Genomic DNA, 18,522 nt, shown 5'->3' with positions numbered 1-18,522 from the left:
TTATCTACTTGCACTTTGACGTGCTTTCGAACTGCTAGGTTGGCAGGCGCAGGGACTGAGAAACGAGAGCTCACCCCGTCGTGGGGATTCGAACCGCCGACCTTCTGATCGTCAAGCCCTAGGCTCTGTGGTTTAACCCACAGTGCCATCCACGTCCCTTTTTACCCGCAGACAAAAATGAGCCTGTGATCAACTTCTGACAACCGGGGGTCGACCTGTCGATCGCAGTCTACCTGTTTATTATTATTACTATTTAGCATGCATTTAGCTTTGATCATTCAAGATTTTAAATTCATGCCTCTTTGCCCCTCTTGCCTCCTCCCCTTCTTCCCAACCTCTTTCCCTACTTTTTGATCCCCCTTCTTGTTCTGATATACAGGCTCAACTTCCAAGTGACCATCTCCCTTCAGCAGATGATGGAGACCCTTTCCATGGGGATAAAATGTGCACCCCCAGGAGAGCTCTTTGCCCACCTCCCCACCCCTTACTCCCTGACCCCGGACTCCGAAGAAGGCTACCTCCTCTACCGCTTGGTCAAAACTGCCTTTCTGGCCCCGGACCCTCCGGCCAACAACCGCGTCTTTGAGGTCTCCGTTGAGATGAAGGCCGAGAAGAGCATCTGGCTTCTCCTGCCCAAGCGCTGCTGCGTCGAGCTGGGTCTCCAAGCAGAAATGTCTCTCAAGGTGGAGGTCCAGTTCCAGATTGACCAGCTCCAGTTCCGGCAGTGGCACTGGGCCGTGGACCAGCTGAAGGACGAGAAGCTTGTCTTCCCCGACGTCGCGGCCTGCTCCATCCCACGACCCCTCGGTCAGGTTCTCCTGCAGAGGGCGAACAAGAAGCAGAGCCAAGCCATCTCCTTCATCACCGGGCAGGCGGCTGGAGTCCGGCAGGTGCCGCCTCTCTTGATCTACGGGCCGTTCGGGACCGGGAAGACCTACACCTTGGCCATGGCCACCTTGGAGATCATCAAACAGCCAAAGACCCGTGTCCTGATTTGCACCCACACCAACAGGTGAGTTGGGTCCTTGGAGAGGAGATGGCTTTGCTTCTGAATACCAAGGGGTGGAAACCACAGGAGAATTCAGGGAATCAGATCCCTTTACCTTTTTAATGTGCTTTAAAGGCACATTGGAAGCTCTTTAAAACATATCAGCATAGAATTGTAGAGTTGGAAGGGACCCTGAGGGTCATCTAGTCCAACCCCCTGCAATGCAGGAATCTCAGCTGGATGATCCATGGCCGAGGGCCATCCAAGCACTGCTTAAAAACCTCCAAGGAAGGAGAGTCAGTGCTTCTGCTTCAGGCCCTAAGGGCCTCTGGAGCAGGAGAAAACAAGCTTGCTCCATCCTCCATGTGACAACGTTTCAGAAGCATTTTTTAGTTCCTTTTGTTGTTGTTTAGTCGTTCAGTCGTGTCCGCCTCTTTGTGACCCCATGCACCAGAGCACGCCAGGCACTCCTGTCTTCCACTGCCTCCCGCAGTTTGGTCAGATTCATGTTTGTAGCTTCGAGTTTCATAGATTGTAGATTCATGTTTGTAGTTCCTTTACCTGCTTGATATTATCATAGCGTGGCAGAGGTGGAAGGGATCCCAAGGGTCATCTAGTCAAACCCCCAGCAATGCAAGGATCCTGCCCACAGCCAGCCCTGGCTGGGCTCCAAACTCCAGCCTTCTGGTTACCATTGCAGTTCTGCATGTTGTGGAGAAAGGGGAGAGAGAAATGTGTTGCTCACACTCTCATAACACTGATATAAGATCCACACCATGCATAGGTAAAGTCTAAAGGGACGTGGGTGGTGCTGTGGGTTAAATCACAGAGCCTAGGACTTGCTGATCAGAAGGTTGATGGTTCGAATCCCCACGACGGGGTGAGCTCCTGTTGCTCGGTCCCTGCTCCTGCCAACCTAGCAGTTTGAAAGCACGTCAGGTGCAAGTAGATAAATAGGTACCACTCCGGTGGAAAGGTAAACGGCGTTTCCGTGTGCTGCTCTGGTTCGCTAGAAGCGGCTTAGTCATGCTGGCCACGTGACCCAGAAGCTGTATGCCGGCTCCCTCGGCCAGTAAAGCGAGATGAGCGCCACAACCCCAGAGTTGGCTACGACTGGACCTAATGGTCAGGGGTCCCTTTACCTTTACCTAAAGGGCTGTCACATGGAGAGTGTCTGCATTGGAAGCAAAAGGTTCAATCCCTGCTGGCATCTCTGTGAGGAGTTACTCCTGCTCAAAATCCTGCACAGCTGCTGCCAGTCTGTGTAGACAGCATGGAGCTGCATGGAGCAACGGTCTGATTTGTTACAAGCTCTGTGTTTTTAAATGGTTGCAGTAAACCCATCTTATTTCCCCAGTGCCGCCGATATATACATCCGCGAGTATTTCCACGATTACGTGACATCCGGGCACCCCGAGGCCGTCCCGTTAAGGGCCGTGTACATCAAACGTAAGATCCATATGATAGACCCCACCGCGAAGCTCTACTGCTGCTTCTCCCAGAACCGAGACTCCTTCCGCCTCCCCACAAAGGAAGAACTGGATCGGCACAGGATCATCGTCACCACCGCCATGCAGCCCCGGGAGCTTGGGCTGACCCCTGGCTATTTCAGCCACATCCTGATCGACGAAGCTGCCCAGATGCTGGAGTGCGAGGCCCTGGTCCCCCTCTCCCTGGCCACCTTCGAGACCCGCATCATCCTCGCGGGGGACCACATGCAGACGACCCCCAAACTCTTCTGCCTGCAGGCCGGGGAGCAGTCGGCCGACCACACGCTGCTGAACCGCCTCTTCCAGTACTACCAGAAGGAGAAGCACGAGGTGGCCTTGAAGAGCAGGGTCATCTTCAACGAGAACTACCGCTCCGCGGCGAGCATCATCGACTTCGTCTCCAGGCACTTCTACGTTGGGAAAGGGGACGCCATCCGCGCCATGGGGAACATCCCTCCGCACCCCGAGTTCCACCCGCTCATGTTCTGCCATGTCGCCGGTTCCGCCGAGTGGGATTCCACCGTCAGCTCTTGGCGCAACGCCTCAGAGATCGGGCAGGTGGTGGAGAAGGTGGAAGAGATGGCCCAGAGGTGGCCGGATCAATGGGGAGAGCGGGACTTCAGGAGGATATGCGTGGTCTCCTATGGGATCCAGGTGCGTCATGAGGTTACTGTGTGGTTGGGACTGTGCGTAATCAGTCATACTAACAGGCTAAAAAACAGTTTCGATCCGTGGGCTGTTAGGCTGCTGAACGGAAAATAATATAGTGCAACTGACTTTTGGGGTTGGTGTGTTGTGCGGCAAGCACACAGAGTGCAAATGGATTGAGTGTTTGTGTGTAGGGGGGAGGCTCGGTTAATTTCATTGTACAGTGGTGCCTCGCAAGACGAAAAGAATCCGTTCCGTGAGTCTCTTCGTCTAGTGGTTTTTTTGTCTTGCGAACCAACCCTATTAGCGGACTAGCGCTATTAGCGGTTTAGCGGCAATTAGCGGCAATTAAAGGCTTAAGGGATTAGCGGATTAGCTGCTAAAAGGCTATTAGCAGTTTAGTGCCTTAGAAAAAGGGGGTGGGGAGCGAAAAAAAACCCCCAGGAATCGCAAGACATTTTCGTCTTGCGAAGCAAGTCCATAGAGAAATTCGTCCTGCGAAGCACCTCCAAAACGGAAAACCCTTTCGTCTAGCGGGTTTTCCGTCTTGCGAGGCATTCGTCTTGCGGGGCACCACTGTACACAGGTTGTACATTGACAATAAAGGTATTACAGTGGTACCTCTGGTTGCGAATGGGATCCGTTCCGGAGGCCCGTTCGCAACCTGAAAGAAATGCATCCCCCGTCTGCGCGGGTCGCGACTCGCTGCTTCTGCGCATGTGTGTGACATCCTTTTTTGCATCTGCGCATGCGCGAGCGGCAAAACCCGGAGGTAATCCTTTCCAGTACTTCCGGGTTGCCACAGGATGCAACCTGAAAACGCTCAACCTGAAGCAAACATAACATGAGGTATGACTGTATTATTATTATTATTATTTATTATGTGCTCAGTGACAGGAGGAGCGACATTTTGTATTATTATAATTTTTTTACATATAACATTTACACCAGACATACCCAACTTTCGGCCCTCCAGAAGTTTTCGCCTACAACTCCCATGATCCCTAGCTAACAGGACCAGTGGTCAGGAATGATGGGAACTTTATTGCCTGGTCACCAAGACATTTAAAAAAACCAAAAAATGCTTGCTTTATAAGCCAGGAGGTTTGTATGCAGCAAGACCAAAGCTAAAGCTCTCCAAAGCCAAATCTTGCAAGCATGCAAAATAACCACATGCAAAATAAATTGGGAAAATATTGCAGGTGAGAGCAAAGTTCCATCCTACCCAAGAGTAGCCAGCAAGATGAGGATAACTATCCCAAACATCGATATGGAGACTGCTAATTACAAGTGCTCCTGTTAAGACCTTTTTATTTGCCCAAGCCAATTCTCAACAACATTTTTAATTATTGCCCACTGATTCTCTTTGGGCATTGTCCTGTTATTTTAACTGTGATTATGTTCTGTGTCGCTTGTTTAATTTTGGTTCCCCATGCACTGCTCTGATATTTTACTGTGCAATCAGTTTAGAACTCCTTTGAAGCAATCAATCAATAGCAAACATTGCCAACTCCCCACTCTCTTGACATGATTCCAACAGCTACATGAGAGGCAGAAATGCAGCTGGACCCGTAATGGCAAAAAACATACATCCCTTGTGCAAGGGAGCCTTGCTGCAGAAGGACGCAACCAGCCTTGTTAAAGCCGCGTGCCTGTTGGTGAACTGACCGGCTCCTCTTTATTTTCACCAGGTGAAAGCAATAAGGCAGGAGCTGAGGAAGAAGCACCTGCGGGATGTGGTGGTGGAGGGCTACGAGAATCTGCCAGGTTGGTACTTGCCTAGCTGCCAGGTGTACTTGAAGCCAAAGAAGGAACCACAGCTTATGAGAAATAAGGACGCTATCCCCCATAACCCTTTCCAAGCAGCCACTCCCTGTCACAAGGCCAGAGCTCAGTGACAGAGCACCCATTCACCACTGCCTTTCAATGTAGACAATGCTCTGCTAAATGGACCATTGACCTGACTTGGTCTAAGGCCTGTTCTCCTAGGTCTTAGCTTGGTTACAGAGCATCCCATTTTGCATGTCCCAGATTAAAACCCTGGTTGGTGCCTTCAAGTAGGGCTGGAGCAGCTTCCGTCCCCCTCCAGAAACCCTGGAGAGCCACTGCCAGTCGAGTAGACATCACTGAGCTATGTGAACCCAATGTTCTCGATCCAGCTAAGTCCTGCTGAAATCAATGGAAATCCTGTGAGTAGGGCTTCGTTGCGATACAAGTCTAGGTTGCATTGGACTTGGTTGGATCGAATTATATGTTTCAGACCACCTCTCAGTTCCCACCTTTAGCCTTTCCCTCCATGATCAGATTTTGGCAAATCTGGATCCCGTTTGAGGGACTCTTGACTGTATCTACCTCTGCTTCATGGTCTCCATTTGGAAGCCGCATCCCTTCCCATTTCCTTGCAATTCTGTCTTGTTTTTGAAACAGGGAGGGAGTTCCGCGTTATCATCATCAGCACCGTTCACACCAGGGAGAGCCTCTGCCACGTCAACTGCTCCAACCTGGAATTCTTCAACGATGCTCGGATGCTGAACACCGTCATGACGAGGGCCCAGTCCCAGGTCGTTGTCGTGGGGGACGCAGTGGCTTTGTGTTCCTTTGGGCAGTGCAGCAAAGTCTGGAAAGGCTTTCTCAAGGAGTGCATTGACAAGAAGACCGTGACTCCTGAGACCTTGACGCTGGAGGAGATAAGGCAGGCGGTGTGCGACCGGGCCAGCTGGAACAGGGGGAGCCCCCAGCTCGAGGAAGAGGGCAGCGACACCGAATCCTGGCTGTCGGATGCCGAGAGCTTGAACGTCGACGACCCCATACTGCAGGAGCTCCTGGACGAGAGCAAAGACATGGTGGTGACGGTCTCTGACGAAGGGCTGATGAACGTGAAGTCCGAGGTGGCCACCGTCCAAAGCAGCAGGCAGGAGTACGTCAGCTTCCACCTGCAAACCATGCAGGAGTGTCTGCGCATGAACCCGAACATGTACAAGCGATGCGAGCTCATCAAGGAGCAATTTGACCGAGCGTCTGCCTTCACTCTGGACGACGTCCCCCCCTTGAACATCCACATCAAAGGCCGGGTTCACTGTGGGATGGGCTTCACTGGGGACCAGGTCTTGGTGGAGATCCTGCAGCCCAGCCCAGCCCGTGGCGAGGGAAGTCTCCGTGGGAAAGTGGTGGGGGTTCTGAAGAAGGCTGAGCGGGACCGCATCTTCACCTGCATGATGGACGAGTTCGATCCCCGCGTCATGGTCCCCATTGACCAGACTGTCACCAAAATCTTCGTCCCTGGGCTGAGAGATGAACCCAATGTCATTCCCATCCGCAGGGTGGATCAAGGGGGCAAGATCAAGCTGAAGACCCGCAAGAAGATAACCCAAGAACTGAGGAGGAACTCCCTCTTTGTGGTCCAAGTCCTGAATTGGCGGAACGGCTTTTACTTCCCCTTAGGGATTATTACGGAGGTTCTTCCTCTGGCTAAGACCCTAGAGGAAGGGTTGCGTATCCTTGACACAGAATACTGCCTCAAGAGCAAACACCCACCCTCAGTGAACAAAGAGGTGGCCACGATCTCCTCTAGCAAGCTCTCTCCTACAAAGGGTAACCGGAAAGACCTTCGGGCTTACCTCACTTTCACCGTTGACCCCCCAGGTGCAAGGGATCTGGACGATGCCATCAGTGTCCGAGACCTGGGTGACAAATATGAGATAGGGGTCCACATTGCCGATGTTGCTTCTGTGATCCCCAAAGGCTGCGCTCTCGATACGGAAGCGAAGAACCGGGGAGCCACCTATTACGCTCCCGGAAAGGAGCCGGTTTGCATGCTCCCGCCTCAGCTAAGCCAAGACCTCTGTAGTCTCCTGCCGCAGAAAGATAGGCCTGTGATCTCTCTCTTCGTCACGGTGGATAAGAAGACGGACCAGATGGCGAATGTCTCCTTTGCTGTGTCCACAATCTGCTCAGACCGGCAGCTGACCTATGAGGAGGCAGAGGGTATCATCAAGAACAGCTACAAGGCAGAGGCGCCATCCCTACGCTTTGATACCCTGGAGGATTGTGTTGCGGTTGCGTACCACTTCTCCCGCGTACATCGGCTGTCCCGGCTTCATGAAGACTGTTATTATGATCAACTGGACGAGGAATGCCCTCTGGGCCAGAGGTCTTCCCACCAGATGGTTGAGGAGTTCATGATCATGTTCAACAGTTCCGTGGGCGAGTTCCTCACCAACAAGGCTTCCACCAGAGATCGAACCCCTCTGCGCTGCCAGGTGGAGCCCAACCCACAACAGATGGCTCAGATGAGGGACAAATACCGTGATATAATTCCTCTGTCCACCCACCTCTCCCATCATCTGGGAGCTGCAGCCACAGGGGTCCACGTGGGGACCAGCGGGAAGTTTACCCTCCTGACTTCATTGTGGGACCACCTCAAGTCAGCTGCCGATGCTTGCGATGTCCCCAAGATGCTTGACCTTATTACAACGGACGACATCCATCCCAAGCTGGCCCCGGCGAACATGGAGTTCCGGAAGCTTCTGTCCCGCTCATTTTTCCTTCGCTCCAATTCATCTCCTCAGTCCAAAGTGGGCCACTATTCCTTGCACGTGGACTCTTACACCTGGGCGACTTCCCCCATCCGACGCTACATGGACCTGATCCTCCAGCGTCACATCCTGTCTGTGATTTCAAAGAAGCCAGTGCAGTACTCCTCAGAGGACATTGAGTTCCTCTGCCACGATTTCAACAGGAAAAACAGCATGGCGAACGCCTATGAGAAGAAGGCCCACTCGCTGGAGATGGCGACTCAGCTGAAGCAACAAGCCCAACAGAAGGTTTCCTTTGTGATGTGCGTGGAAGGGATGGCCAAGAACTTCAGAATCATGTTTCCTCTGAACAAGGAGACACTTCGAGACCCTCAGCTTGTCAACTACAGAGCTCTTCAGCTGGTGGCACAACCGGCCTTCATCGAAGAACGGAACAGCGTGAGGCTGATGTGGAAGAAGAGGATCTACTCCGTGGTGACCTTGAAGGAGTGCACACCAAAGTCACCAGTGCTGTGGGACAAGAGTGTCTCCCTCTTCAACGTGCAGGCCTGGCGCAACATCCTCGCAGCTGTCAAGAGCAAAGATTATGAGGAGATGATCTCCCTGGTTGAGAAGGGCCACAGCACGCAGCTGAGGACTCTGGGCCGGATGGAGAGAAGCAGGTGCTCACACTACGTAGAACTGTCCCTGGAGCTCAGCGCCGGAGATGTTTTGTGCCTCCAGCTCACCACCGATATCCAGCGGGGCTTCCTGGTGCCGTCTTTGCAGCTGTGGACTGTGGTCCCAGGCTTCGACGTATGTCTGCAGCACTCTGAGAGGCCCATCGACTGCTTCTCCAAATACGCCACTCTGGCCTCCAAGGAGGTTTACAAGGATCCCTCCGATTATCGCAAGGTGTGGCTGCCCATCTCCGACATGGAAGCCGCCTCCTGCGCCGTGGCAGAAAACGACTCCATCGTCTTGCACGACGTCAAGATCTTTTGGGAGAAGCAGAGGTCAAAGAAAGGACATCTCCTGGGGACGTTCTCCTTGACCAAGGAGTTCATGAAGGAGTGCTCCATTGAAGTGCACCTCAGCCACTGCTACCTCTGCGTCCGCCTCTCGGGCCTGAAAGCTGATGGGGCCCAGGATGATGCAGAAGCCCTCAGCCGTGGCCTCCAGCAGCTCAGCTTGACTAAGGGAAGCGCTGAAGCTGGCAAATTCACCATCGACCCTGCTACGTACACCTGGGTGGCCCACGGGCGGACCGACGAGTTTGATGACAACGAGAAATCTGACCAGCGAGGTGCAACGATGGTGCGTTTCAGCATCCACTTTATGTCCATGGAAAAGATCCCTGTGGAGGTCACCCAGGAGACGTCAAGGTTCACCGTGGAGCTGATTCCAAAGTTGCTGCCTGATATGTAAGTCCATTGCTCCGAACCATTTTGGTTGTTCTACAGTTGAGTTTCAAGAACTTTTATCATTGCGGGTCATATGGGTAGGCAACAGTTCACAATGTAATAATAATAATAATAAAATTTATACCCCGCCTTCCCCAGCCGAGACTGGGCTCAGGGCGGCTAACAACCAATAATAAAAACAAGTTGATTGAAATACAACTTAAAAAACAAGATTAAAATACAAAATGCAGCCTCATCACAGGAGGAGAAAGGAAAAAAGAAAGAGGGGGAGGGAATCAGACTGATTCTAAGCCAAAGGCCAGGCGGAACAACTCTGTCTTACAGGCCCTGCGGAAAGAAATCAGATCCTGCAGGGCCCTGGTCTCATGAGGCAGAGCGTTCCACCAGGCCGGAGCCAGAGTTGAAAAGGCCCTGCCTCTGGTTGAAGCCAATCTAACTTCCTTAGGGCCCGGGACCACTAGGGTGTTGTTATTTATGGACCTTACGGTCCTCCATGGGGCATACTGGAGAGGCGGTCCCGTAGGTACGAGGGTCCTAGGCCGTGAAGGGCTTTAAAGGTCAAAACCAGCACCTTAAATCTGACCCTGTACTCCACCGGGAGCCAGTGCAGCTGGAAAAGCACTGGGTGAATATGCTCCCATGGCAGGGACCCCATAAGGAGCCTCGCTGCAGCAGTCTTTGCTAACCTGGTGCTGTCCAGTTGTTTACAAGTCCCGTCAGCTCCAGCCGAGCTGATGGGAATTGTAGTCCAAAATGTGGGGTGGGCACTAGGCCAGCAAAGGACACAGCTTGCCAGTATTGGGCACAACTGGTTTGCAGCAAAGGCGGGAGAGTGCAGTTTCTTTTCTTCTTTTTTAATTTTTTTTTTATTTCAATGCAAAATTATAACAAAAAAACAAACATTGAATCCAAAATAATACCATGCAAACAAGAAAAAAAGAAGAAAACAGAACACACACAAAAAGAACAACACACACACACACATCTACAAATAAAACCATATCATCATTCTAATCTAATCTAATTACATACATATACACATATTGACTTCCTTCCTTTGTTCTAAGACCTCAAAATTTTTGCTCTTAGTAAATTGTGTCTAATGTAGATTACTTCCATCATTGTACTTTTTTACACCATTTTTCCTTTTCTTTAACCCTGTAAAGCATCATTCATTACATACTGATATACTTACTCCAGAACAATGTTTTTTCATATACTCTTTAGCACATCCCCATTCTTTTAATAATTTCTGGTCCGATTGTCCCCTTATGAATGCTGTGAGTCTTGCCAGATTTATATATTCACAAAATTTAATTTGCCATTCTTTCATTGATGGAATTTTTCTCCATTTCCAGTTTTTTGCTATAAGAGAGTGCAGTTTCCATGGTGGTGCTCCCTTGCCTTCACTGCCAAGGTGAGCAGCACATATGGGCACCAATGACCATGAAGCAAAATCTCCCCACTTTGAGACATTTCCACCACATATGGTGATTGTTCCTTCTTTCTCTTTATGCAAAAGCAGCATTGGCCCTCTCCTGCTATACTTCCAAGGCCATTCTATGGCTATTTTAACACAGGGAGAGATTGGCACAAGGGAGGATCTCAGTTTTATTGGCACTTAAAGCCAGACCTAACAAATCAGCAGTTTCCAGAACAGTTTGAGAACTGACAGCTTTCAAAATTTGCACTTCTCCTTATTGTGCAATGCTGTTTGCCAGCAAAGTAGCACATGCATGAGAAGGGCATACGTTGGTGAAGGTAACATTCTTGAATGCATGCTCTTAGAGAAAAGCAAGTTTGCAGAAAGGTGCCTTTTATGCAAAAATTGCACACACAAATGTGTATATCTGGAGAAATTCACACTAAATTGCTGGTGTATTTTCACAAAGAGCTCTTTTAAAATCACACACTGACGCAGGGAATGCGAGGAACCAAATAATAATAATAATATATTAATAATTTATTATTTATACCCCGCCCATCTGGCTGAGTTTCCCCAGCCACTCTGGGCAGCTCCCAATCAAGTGTTAAAAACAATACAGCGTTAAATATTAAACACTTCCCTGAACAGGGCTGCCTTCAGATGTCTTTTAAAGATAGGATAGCTGCTTATTTCCTTCATATCTGAAGGGAGGGCATTCCACAGGGCGGGTGCCACTACCAAGAAGGCCCTCTGTCTAGTTCCCTGTAACCTCACTTCTCGCAATGAGGGAACCGCCAGAAGGCCCTCGGCACTGGATCTCAGTGTCCGGGCAGAACAATGGGGGTAGAGACGCTCCTTCAGGTATACAATACAAGTACAGTACAAGATTAGAAAAATGACAAACCGAGAAATCAGCACATTCTCCCACCCCTAGCTGGAACCTTTCCAGACTCTCCACTTCCTTTTTTTTCTTCCATGCCATCCTGCTTCTCATTGGCTTTAACCTTAACCTTAACATTTCTTCCTTTTCCTGCAGCCGGAAGGAGGCCGCCATTTGGAAACTGGAGCACGCGACTAAGCTTGCTCAGCAAATTGCCCTCGGCAAGGAAATCTCTGAAAAACGTAAGTGGAAGCAAACTATAGTGTTTTATAACAACCATAATAGGCTTTGATGCTCCAAAAGCAACCATGATTTGGATTGTACATTATTTCAACATTGTATATTTACATTGTTGTAACCGCCCTGGGATTTTTATGTTGAAGTTTGCATAAGAAATCTAATCCAATATTGTCACTGTCTATATTTTCCAATAATTAACTAGGGTTGATTGAGTCACGTGCCTTTTAACCGATTGACCAGTTGATTATCTACACAAATGAGTTTGCATATCACCAGAACCTTCATATTAGTTGTTATTTTGAGGTGCTCAAAATAGTAATAATCTTTAACGCTTTTGTTAGGGCTTGCAAGATTCAAGGTGCAATTGCATGCACGCTGATCAGGATTTTGCTGCCAATTTGAGGCATCAACTTGGAACTAGGGGTGGGGGACAAATTTGCTCAGCGTGGGAGAAATTTTTCCTGGGGATTCAAGTACAGAGGCTTACACCCATTTCGCAGTTGGTCAGACTTTATTCAGTAACGCATTACAGGACAAAGCCCAAAGGGTTTAAAGAGCCCACTTCTGCTCTATACCAGGGTCTCCCGCTGTTTTTGGACTACAGTTCCCACCATCCCAGACCACTGGTCCTGCTAGCTAGGGATGATGGGAGTTGTAGTCCAAAAACAGCGGGAGACCCAAGTTTGGGAAACCCTGCTCTATGCCTGCTTGGTGACTTTTTGCAGTTAGCTCCTTCCACCACCTTCAACAGTAATATATCACATTATATTACACCTTGTAATATAATGTAATAATGCATTGAATAACATGCTAAGCCCTCAAGATTCATACTTTAGTGTTGAGTGATACTTTAGGGAGGAGTGATACCATTTAAATGTGAAATTTTCACGCGTTTTTTAAAATCAGAAAACGAAAAGCGGGGTTTAGCAGATTTATGACTGAGCGCAGGCGAAATTTGATGCAATTGATGTTTTGAATGTGTGTTTTACATTGTTGTTGTTGTTTTAAAAATACACAGCAGTGAGGCAGTCTAAGTTCTGGGCACTCAAAAGCTTTGATCTTCCTGGAAGCTTCCGGAAACTCAACCCGAGCCAGAACTGTGCCATTTCAGAGGCCTTGAGAAAGCCTTTCACACTCATCCAAGGCCCGCCAGGTGAGTTGACAGCATGGGGGGGGGTGCGTAGTTGATTCTTGGCGGGATGGGGGTCGGGGTGTCGCTGATATTAAATCTGCCCCAACTGTTCCATGACTTTGTTTATACATATCTCATTAAAAATCCCATTAGAAGTCCAGTAGAACCAGCGCCAAGTCAGGGATATCTGCGCTGGTAGCTCAATCGGTAAAGCATGAGACTCTTCATCTCAAAGAGTTGTGTGTTCCAGCTCCATGTTGGGCAAAAGATTCCATCATTGCAGGAGGTTAGACTAGATGACCCTTGTTTTCCCTTCCAACTCTATGATTCTGTAACGGCAGGCCCCTCACTGCTATTTCCCCTCCTCCTTGTCCAGGGACTGGCAAGACCGTGGTTGGTGTCCATATCGTTTACTGGTTCCATCAGCTGAATCTGGAAGAAAAAGGGAAGGGTCCAACTCTGGATGCTGAAAAAGCAAAGAGCCACATCATGTACTGTGGGCCGTCAAACAAATCCGTCGATGTTGTTTCTGGTAATGGTCTTTGTTGAGTAAAGAAGATCCATTCTTACATCATGGAGAGGCAGTCAAAGTGGAGATTGTCTGGGGTGTAAATTTGGTTGGGCTGTTCCCGTCACAGCTGTGCTCCATCCCTCTGCTAAGACCCCTCTGTCATTGAAAGTCTACTCAATATTGATCCAGGGTAGATTCCAATCTATAGTGAGCAGAGTAACAACTTAAAACACGTTGCAGGATTCCCCCCAAAACAGACCAGAGGCAATTAATATTTCATCCAGAAGAGCCTTGCTGCTACTGAAGGCACATGAGCATCATGGTCACAAATCCAATACATTCAGGATTGGCACTGTCCATAAGAAATCCAGTTGCAGCAGACTTTAACTTAAAATATAATAAGACTAAACCTTAACACTATATACAGAACACCACACCAGAAGGAAGAGAGACAGAAAGAGAAAGTGAAACCCAGGCTCCTTCTGGCCTTTTATTAGTCAGCATGACCTTGACAGAAAGAGCTAACAGAACCATGTTTAGCCTGGGCATGTTTAGCCTGGAGAAGAGGAGGTTAAGGGGAGATATGATAGCCATGTTCAAATATATAAAAGGATGTCATATAGAGGAGGGAGAAAGGTTGTTTTCTGCTGCTCCAGAGAAGCGGACACGGAGCAATGGATCCAAACTACAAGAAAGAAGATTCCACCTAAACATGAGGAAGAACTTCCTGACAGTAAGAGCTGTTCGACAGTGGAATTTGCTGCCAAGGAGTGTGGTGGAGTCTCCTTCTTTGGAGGTCTTTAAGCAGAGGCTTGACAACCATATGTCAGGAGTGCTCTGATGGTGTTTCCTGCTTGGCAGGGGGTTGGACTTGATGGCCCTTGTCGTCTCTTCCAACTCTATGATTCTATGATTCTATGAGCCAGTTTACACCAGCTATACTCAGCTTCTCTGAAGGAATAACCCAAACACCATGAACCTTCTGCTTGTTTCTTTCACACATAGAAGCTTCCAGAACCCTCTTGAATTAAATAGAATTGGAAAGATCTCTTCACGTCAGATCAATACTTTCTGCACTAACTGACACCCTTCTGTTACTTCCTGAATGCCTTTAAATCCCCTATAATTCTCTCTACCTGTCTGAAACGTCACTTTTCAGGATGTGACCTGCAGTGAGGTGGAACTTCTTGAAGAGCGTCGACCCGATAGTCAATCCCAAATAAACGTTATTGAACAAGCAGGGAATAGCAAAAAGAAAAAGGAAATAAGCAAATAATAAGCAAATATTATTTGTTATAAGCAAATAAAGTTTAATAAACTTGGATTGTTGTTGTTAATAATAATAATAGGTCGCGCTGAGACTCAAAAGGGGCTTCCACAACTTCAAACAACACAGATAAAATACAATAAGCCAAAAACAAATAAAAGAGAATCATTAAAAAAAAATTGAACTGTAATAAAATAAAAACATTTAAAAGCAAATCTATTAAGATGCAGATAACAGAAACAATAAAAACAGCACTGTTAAAAGGAGATTCCTTAAAACTACAATCTTCACCTGTCAGCAGAAAGACAGCAAGGAGGGAGAGTCCTTTAAAAAGTTGTCTGGCGTCTGCTCTGCATAAGACACACTCCCTGAACTCCAGGGTGGAGTGGTAATTTGCCCCCTGTCCTGCTCCTAATAATAACAATATGTACAACCTGTGTACAATGAAATTAACCCTATGCCCTAAATGGATCCCCACTCCTCAGTCAAGCCAGCCTTCTGGTTTTCCTGCAACACAGGCAGAGCAATCCTCAGTATAAGAAGCTGCCAGAATTTATAGTGACTTAAATTCAGCCCACTTTAGTAGCACCAGCTGAGCCAGCATAGTTGTGCCTTAGCAAAGTTGAGGGTATTTCCCTGACAGACTTGTGCTAATGTAGCCCTGGCTGGGCCTCAGTTTATCCCCAACAGCCCAAGATCCACCAATTCCCAACAATTTCGTGCTGGTGGCTTTGGACTGCACTGTTGGAATGTTTGTGAATATTCTGTGACTTCGTAGCAAATTGTACGGGCAGGGCCTCTCAATTGACAGCCGAGTTTAATTTGTTGCATAGGAACAGCCTAGTGTCTGTAGCATCTTAAGCTTTGGGTCACTTTTCATAGGCCGCAGAGTTCATTTTTCAGCCTAGCTGTTTTGCTGCCTCTGCAGAGATGCTGTTGAAGATGAAGAATTATCTGAGGCCCTTGAGGGTGTATGGAGAAACGATAGAGACCATGGATTTCCCCTATCCAGGAAGCAGCCTACATGTGTCCCGGAAATCCCAGCGGGACGCGAAATCCAAGCCGGAGATCAGGTTCGAACTTCAATTTCCTCACACAATCAGATATGTAGACATTTTCCTAACAGTGCTTAAATTTAAACCTGCTTATTTATATGATTTGATACAGCTGAATGTTGTTTCTTTTCTAGTGGGAATAATATATATAAAACAGATGGGATACCAAACCATAGTTTGGTGCTACAAGGATGATCCTGGATGCAATATTTGGCTTGGGCACTTCCCTTTTCCTTTCCTTGGCCCTGTGATGAATTAGTTCCTTCCTGGTTTCTGGCAAACCATGGTTTCCCATTGTGTCTGAAGAGACAAACTCTGGTTTGTGCCTACCCTGGAAACTAGGATTGCAACTGCAATTTGAAGTTGGTTTGATGCAGCAAGCACAAACAATATTCTGCAGATCTGGATGTTGTGGCAAACTATACTTTGGTGCAAACCAGGAAGGAGTCAAGGAAACAAAGAACATTGGGTGGGGAAGAGAGAGAGGAGGGTGGAAAGAGAGTGGTGCAAATGAGCCCAATATTCCTTCCAGACTTGTGAATAAATAATAATTAATTGATTTGCAGTGTAACCCTTCGCATGTTCATTTGGAAAGAAGTTCTACCAAGTTTTCTGGGGCTTTCTCCCACATGTGTGTGCTAGGATTTCAGCCTCTGCATTTTTACAGATCAAAGTAAAGCAAATGACATTTTAGCAGAGCTAAATGGGGGTGCTTTTTTGAGAAGTGGGTTGGAGGAAACTTAATGAGCCCAGGCTCCAAACGACTTACAGGCAATGGACCTCTTCATATATCTTTCCATTTTGTCTAGTAGAAACACATCAGGATCCAAAACGGCCCTAAACAAAATGAAAAGGGAGTCTGAATTCTCGGTTTTGTCAATAAAATGGTCCTGTTGATTGACTAAAGCTTTAACTGAGTAATTAAATGATTTGAAAGTCTGTAGCCCTAGTAACTTGGAATGATTTGGGGCAATGCTTGCAAGGGCTAGCGCTTATTGCTTGTGCATTGTGTTTAGTCTTTAACTTAAAAGGTAATACTTTCTGCACAGGGACATAACTCTACACTACCTGATCCGCCGTCCACCGAACCCTTTTGCGAGACAAATCTGTGAATTCGATGCACGTGTGAACAGAGGAGAGGAGATAACAGAGGATGAAATTAACGAGTGAGTGCAACACAGACCTAGTTTTCTGCCAAGCCTTCGATGGAGAAACATTTTATCTTATTATTGCTTTGATTTGCATTCTTAGATTTCAGACAGTCCTTTGGTGATAGGCAGTCTCATGGGCCCAGTTCAAATGTAATGGTAAACCATAACTATGTGAATGAGCCCTGGGGGCCTTGCACTGTCCCGGCTCCCTTTCTAATGTGTGTCAGAATAGGAGATTGAAAGCTCCTGCTTCTGATTTGTAACAAACCATAGTAGCCTGTGATGTCTTCACTCGGAGAAGTATGGTTTGCTTGAACTATGGTTTGCTTGAACTGTGTTTGGAGAACAAGCCAGGTTATTAAACCTCGGTTTGATTCTGGTTTGTTCTCACTAACCAGTTTCAACAAACCACCATTTCCCAAGCATGGACATCACAAAGAACTATAGTCCTGTGGGGAAGCAGGATAATGGGCTAGATCAGGGATCGGCAAGTTTGATCTTTCCTGGGCCGGATTGGTCCTGCGGAGATCTCTCCGTGGGCTGGATTTTCAGCATCTGTGCCTGCGCACCTGCGAAAGCGAGTCCCTGCGCTGTGCTGCACCACTTTAGCGCAGCGTGCGAGTGGGCTTCTCGGTTGGGGGGCGGCTCGTGGGCCGGTCAAACGACCTCTGCGGGCTGCTTGGGCCTTAGGTTGGTGACCCCTGGGCTAGATGGACTTTGCTGTAATTCAACGGGACTCTTAGGTTGCTCTCAGTTGACTATGATGAAGTCTCCTGAGTCTTCATTTTCTTTCAAAAATGTCAAACTTTTTAAAACATTCTAGCCCTCGAGAGGTGCAGGAAAAATTCTGATGCTTGGTTTGCTGAAGTCTCAGGGAGGAAAGGGCACACCAGGCTAGATTTTATGGGGGTTTGGATTTGGGGACCTCATTCTGTTCAGCCTCTCCGCACCCCTGGTTCATATGTTCAAAATTCCACTATTGGACGGGGCTTGTTGCTACAGCCTCATAAAATAACTAATATGTGAACCAGCAGCTACTTATCTGTGGCTTGCCTCAGACAAAAATATACTCCCATGCCCACAAACATGGTGGCCCTGTATCTTGGTGACGTAACATATTACTTCGCCTGCTTCCTTCCAGGGCTCTCACACTGAGAGCCAGTGTGGTGTAGTGGTTGAGAGCGGTAGACTCGTAATCTGGGGAACCGGGTTCGCGTCTCCGCTCCTCCCCATGCAGCTGCTGGGTGACCTTGGGCGAGTCACACTTCTCTGACGTCTCTCAGCCCCACTCACCTCACAGAGTGTTTGTTGTGGGGGAGGAAGGGAAAGGAGAATGTTAGCCGCTTTGAGACTCCTTAGGGTAGTGATAAAGCGGGATATCAAATCCAAACTCTTCTTCTTCTCATGCAGTGGGAAAGCTAAGTTCATTCTCATGGTGCTGGGCTCTTAATCTGCTATCCAAACAGTATCTATGCTCCAATCTGGCAGAAACATGCCAAGGTACAAAATGTGCAGACTTTGCTCCCCTCCTAGTGGCGCAGCAATAAAACTGCTAGCACATTTGCAAAGCTAAAGCTCGGTCTGGATGCAGAATCCTACTCTTGAGATACTCAGCTTCCCTTTTTCCCCTTTCTGGGTCTCCCCCCCCCTTTTAAAAAAATTCAAGTCTCTAAGCCTTACGAAGTTAGGCTTCAAAGTGTGTGAGTGAAGCCTGCTGAAGTCCCATTGGCCAGAATAATAACAATAATAATAAATTTATTATTTATACCCCACCCATCTGGCTGGGTTTCCCCAGC

General features: G+C 48.1%; 1 protein-coding gene across 2 annotated transcripts in view; it reads left to right on the top strand.

Moving 5' to 3' along the window:
- The window catches only part of HELZ2 (helicase with zinc finger 2), a 51,392-nt gene that overhangs the window by 19,215 nt on the left and 13,655 nt on the right, over positions 1-18,522 (top strand). Inside the window, exons 6-14 of one of the 2 annotated variants that reach the window (XM_083447233.1) lie at positions 380-1,012; positions 2,346-3,132; positions 4,818-4,893; positions 5,554-9,064; positions 11,527-11,612; positions 12,629-12,763; positions 13,119-13,274; positions 15,449-15,593; positions 16,625-16,741. In XM_083447233.1, coding sequence (XP_083303359.1) covers positions 380-1,012; positions 2,346-3,132; positions 4,818-4,893; positions 5,554-9,064; positions 11,527-11,612; positions 12,629-12,763; positions 13,119-13,274; positions 15,449-15,593; positions 16,625-16,741 — 5,646 coding nt within the window. Of the gene's footprint in view, positions 1-379; positions 1,013-2,345; positions 3,133-4,817; positions 4,894-5,553; positions 9,065-11,526; positions 11,613-12,628; positions 12,764-13,118; positions 13,788-14,179; positions 15,030-15,448; positions 15,594-16,624; positions 16,742-18,522 lie in introns of those variants that run through there. The other variant, XM_083447234.1, reaches the window with a different exon arrangement.

The sequence above is a fragment of the Podarcis tiliguerta genome (assembly GCF_965153285.1).
Source record: "Podarcis tiliguerta genome assembly, chromosome: 6".
NCBI classification, from domain to species: domain Eukaryota; kingdom Metazoa; phylum Chordata; class Lepidosauria; order Squamata; family Lacertidae; genus Podarcis; species Podarcis tiliguerta.
The sequence above is the reverse complement of the archived record's forward strand: the minus strand, read 5'-3'. Positions and strand labels throughout refer to the sequence as shown.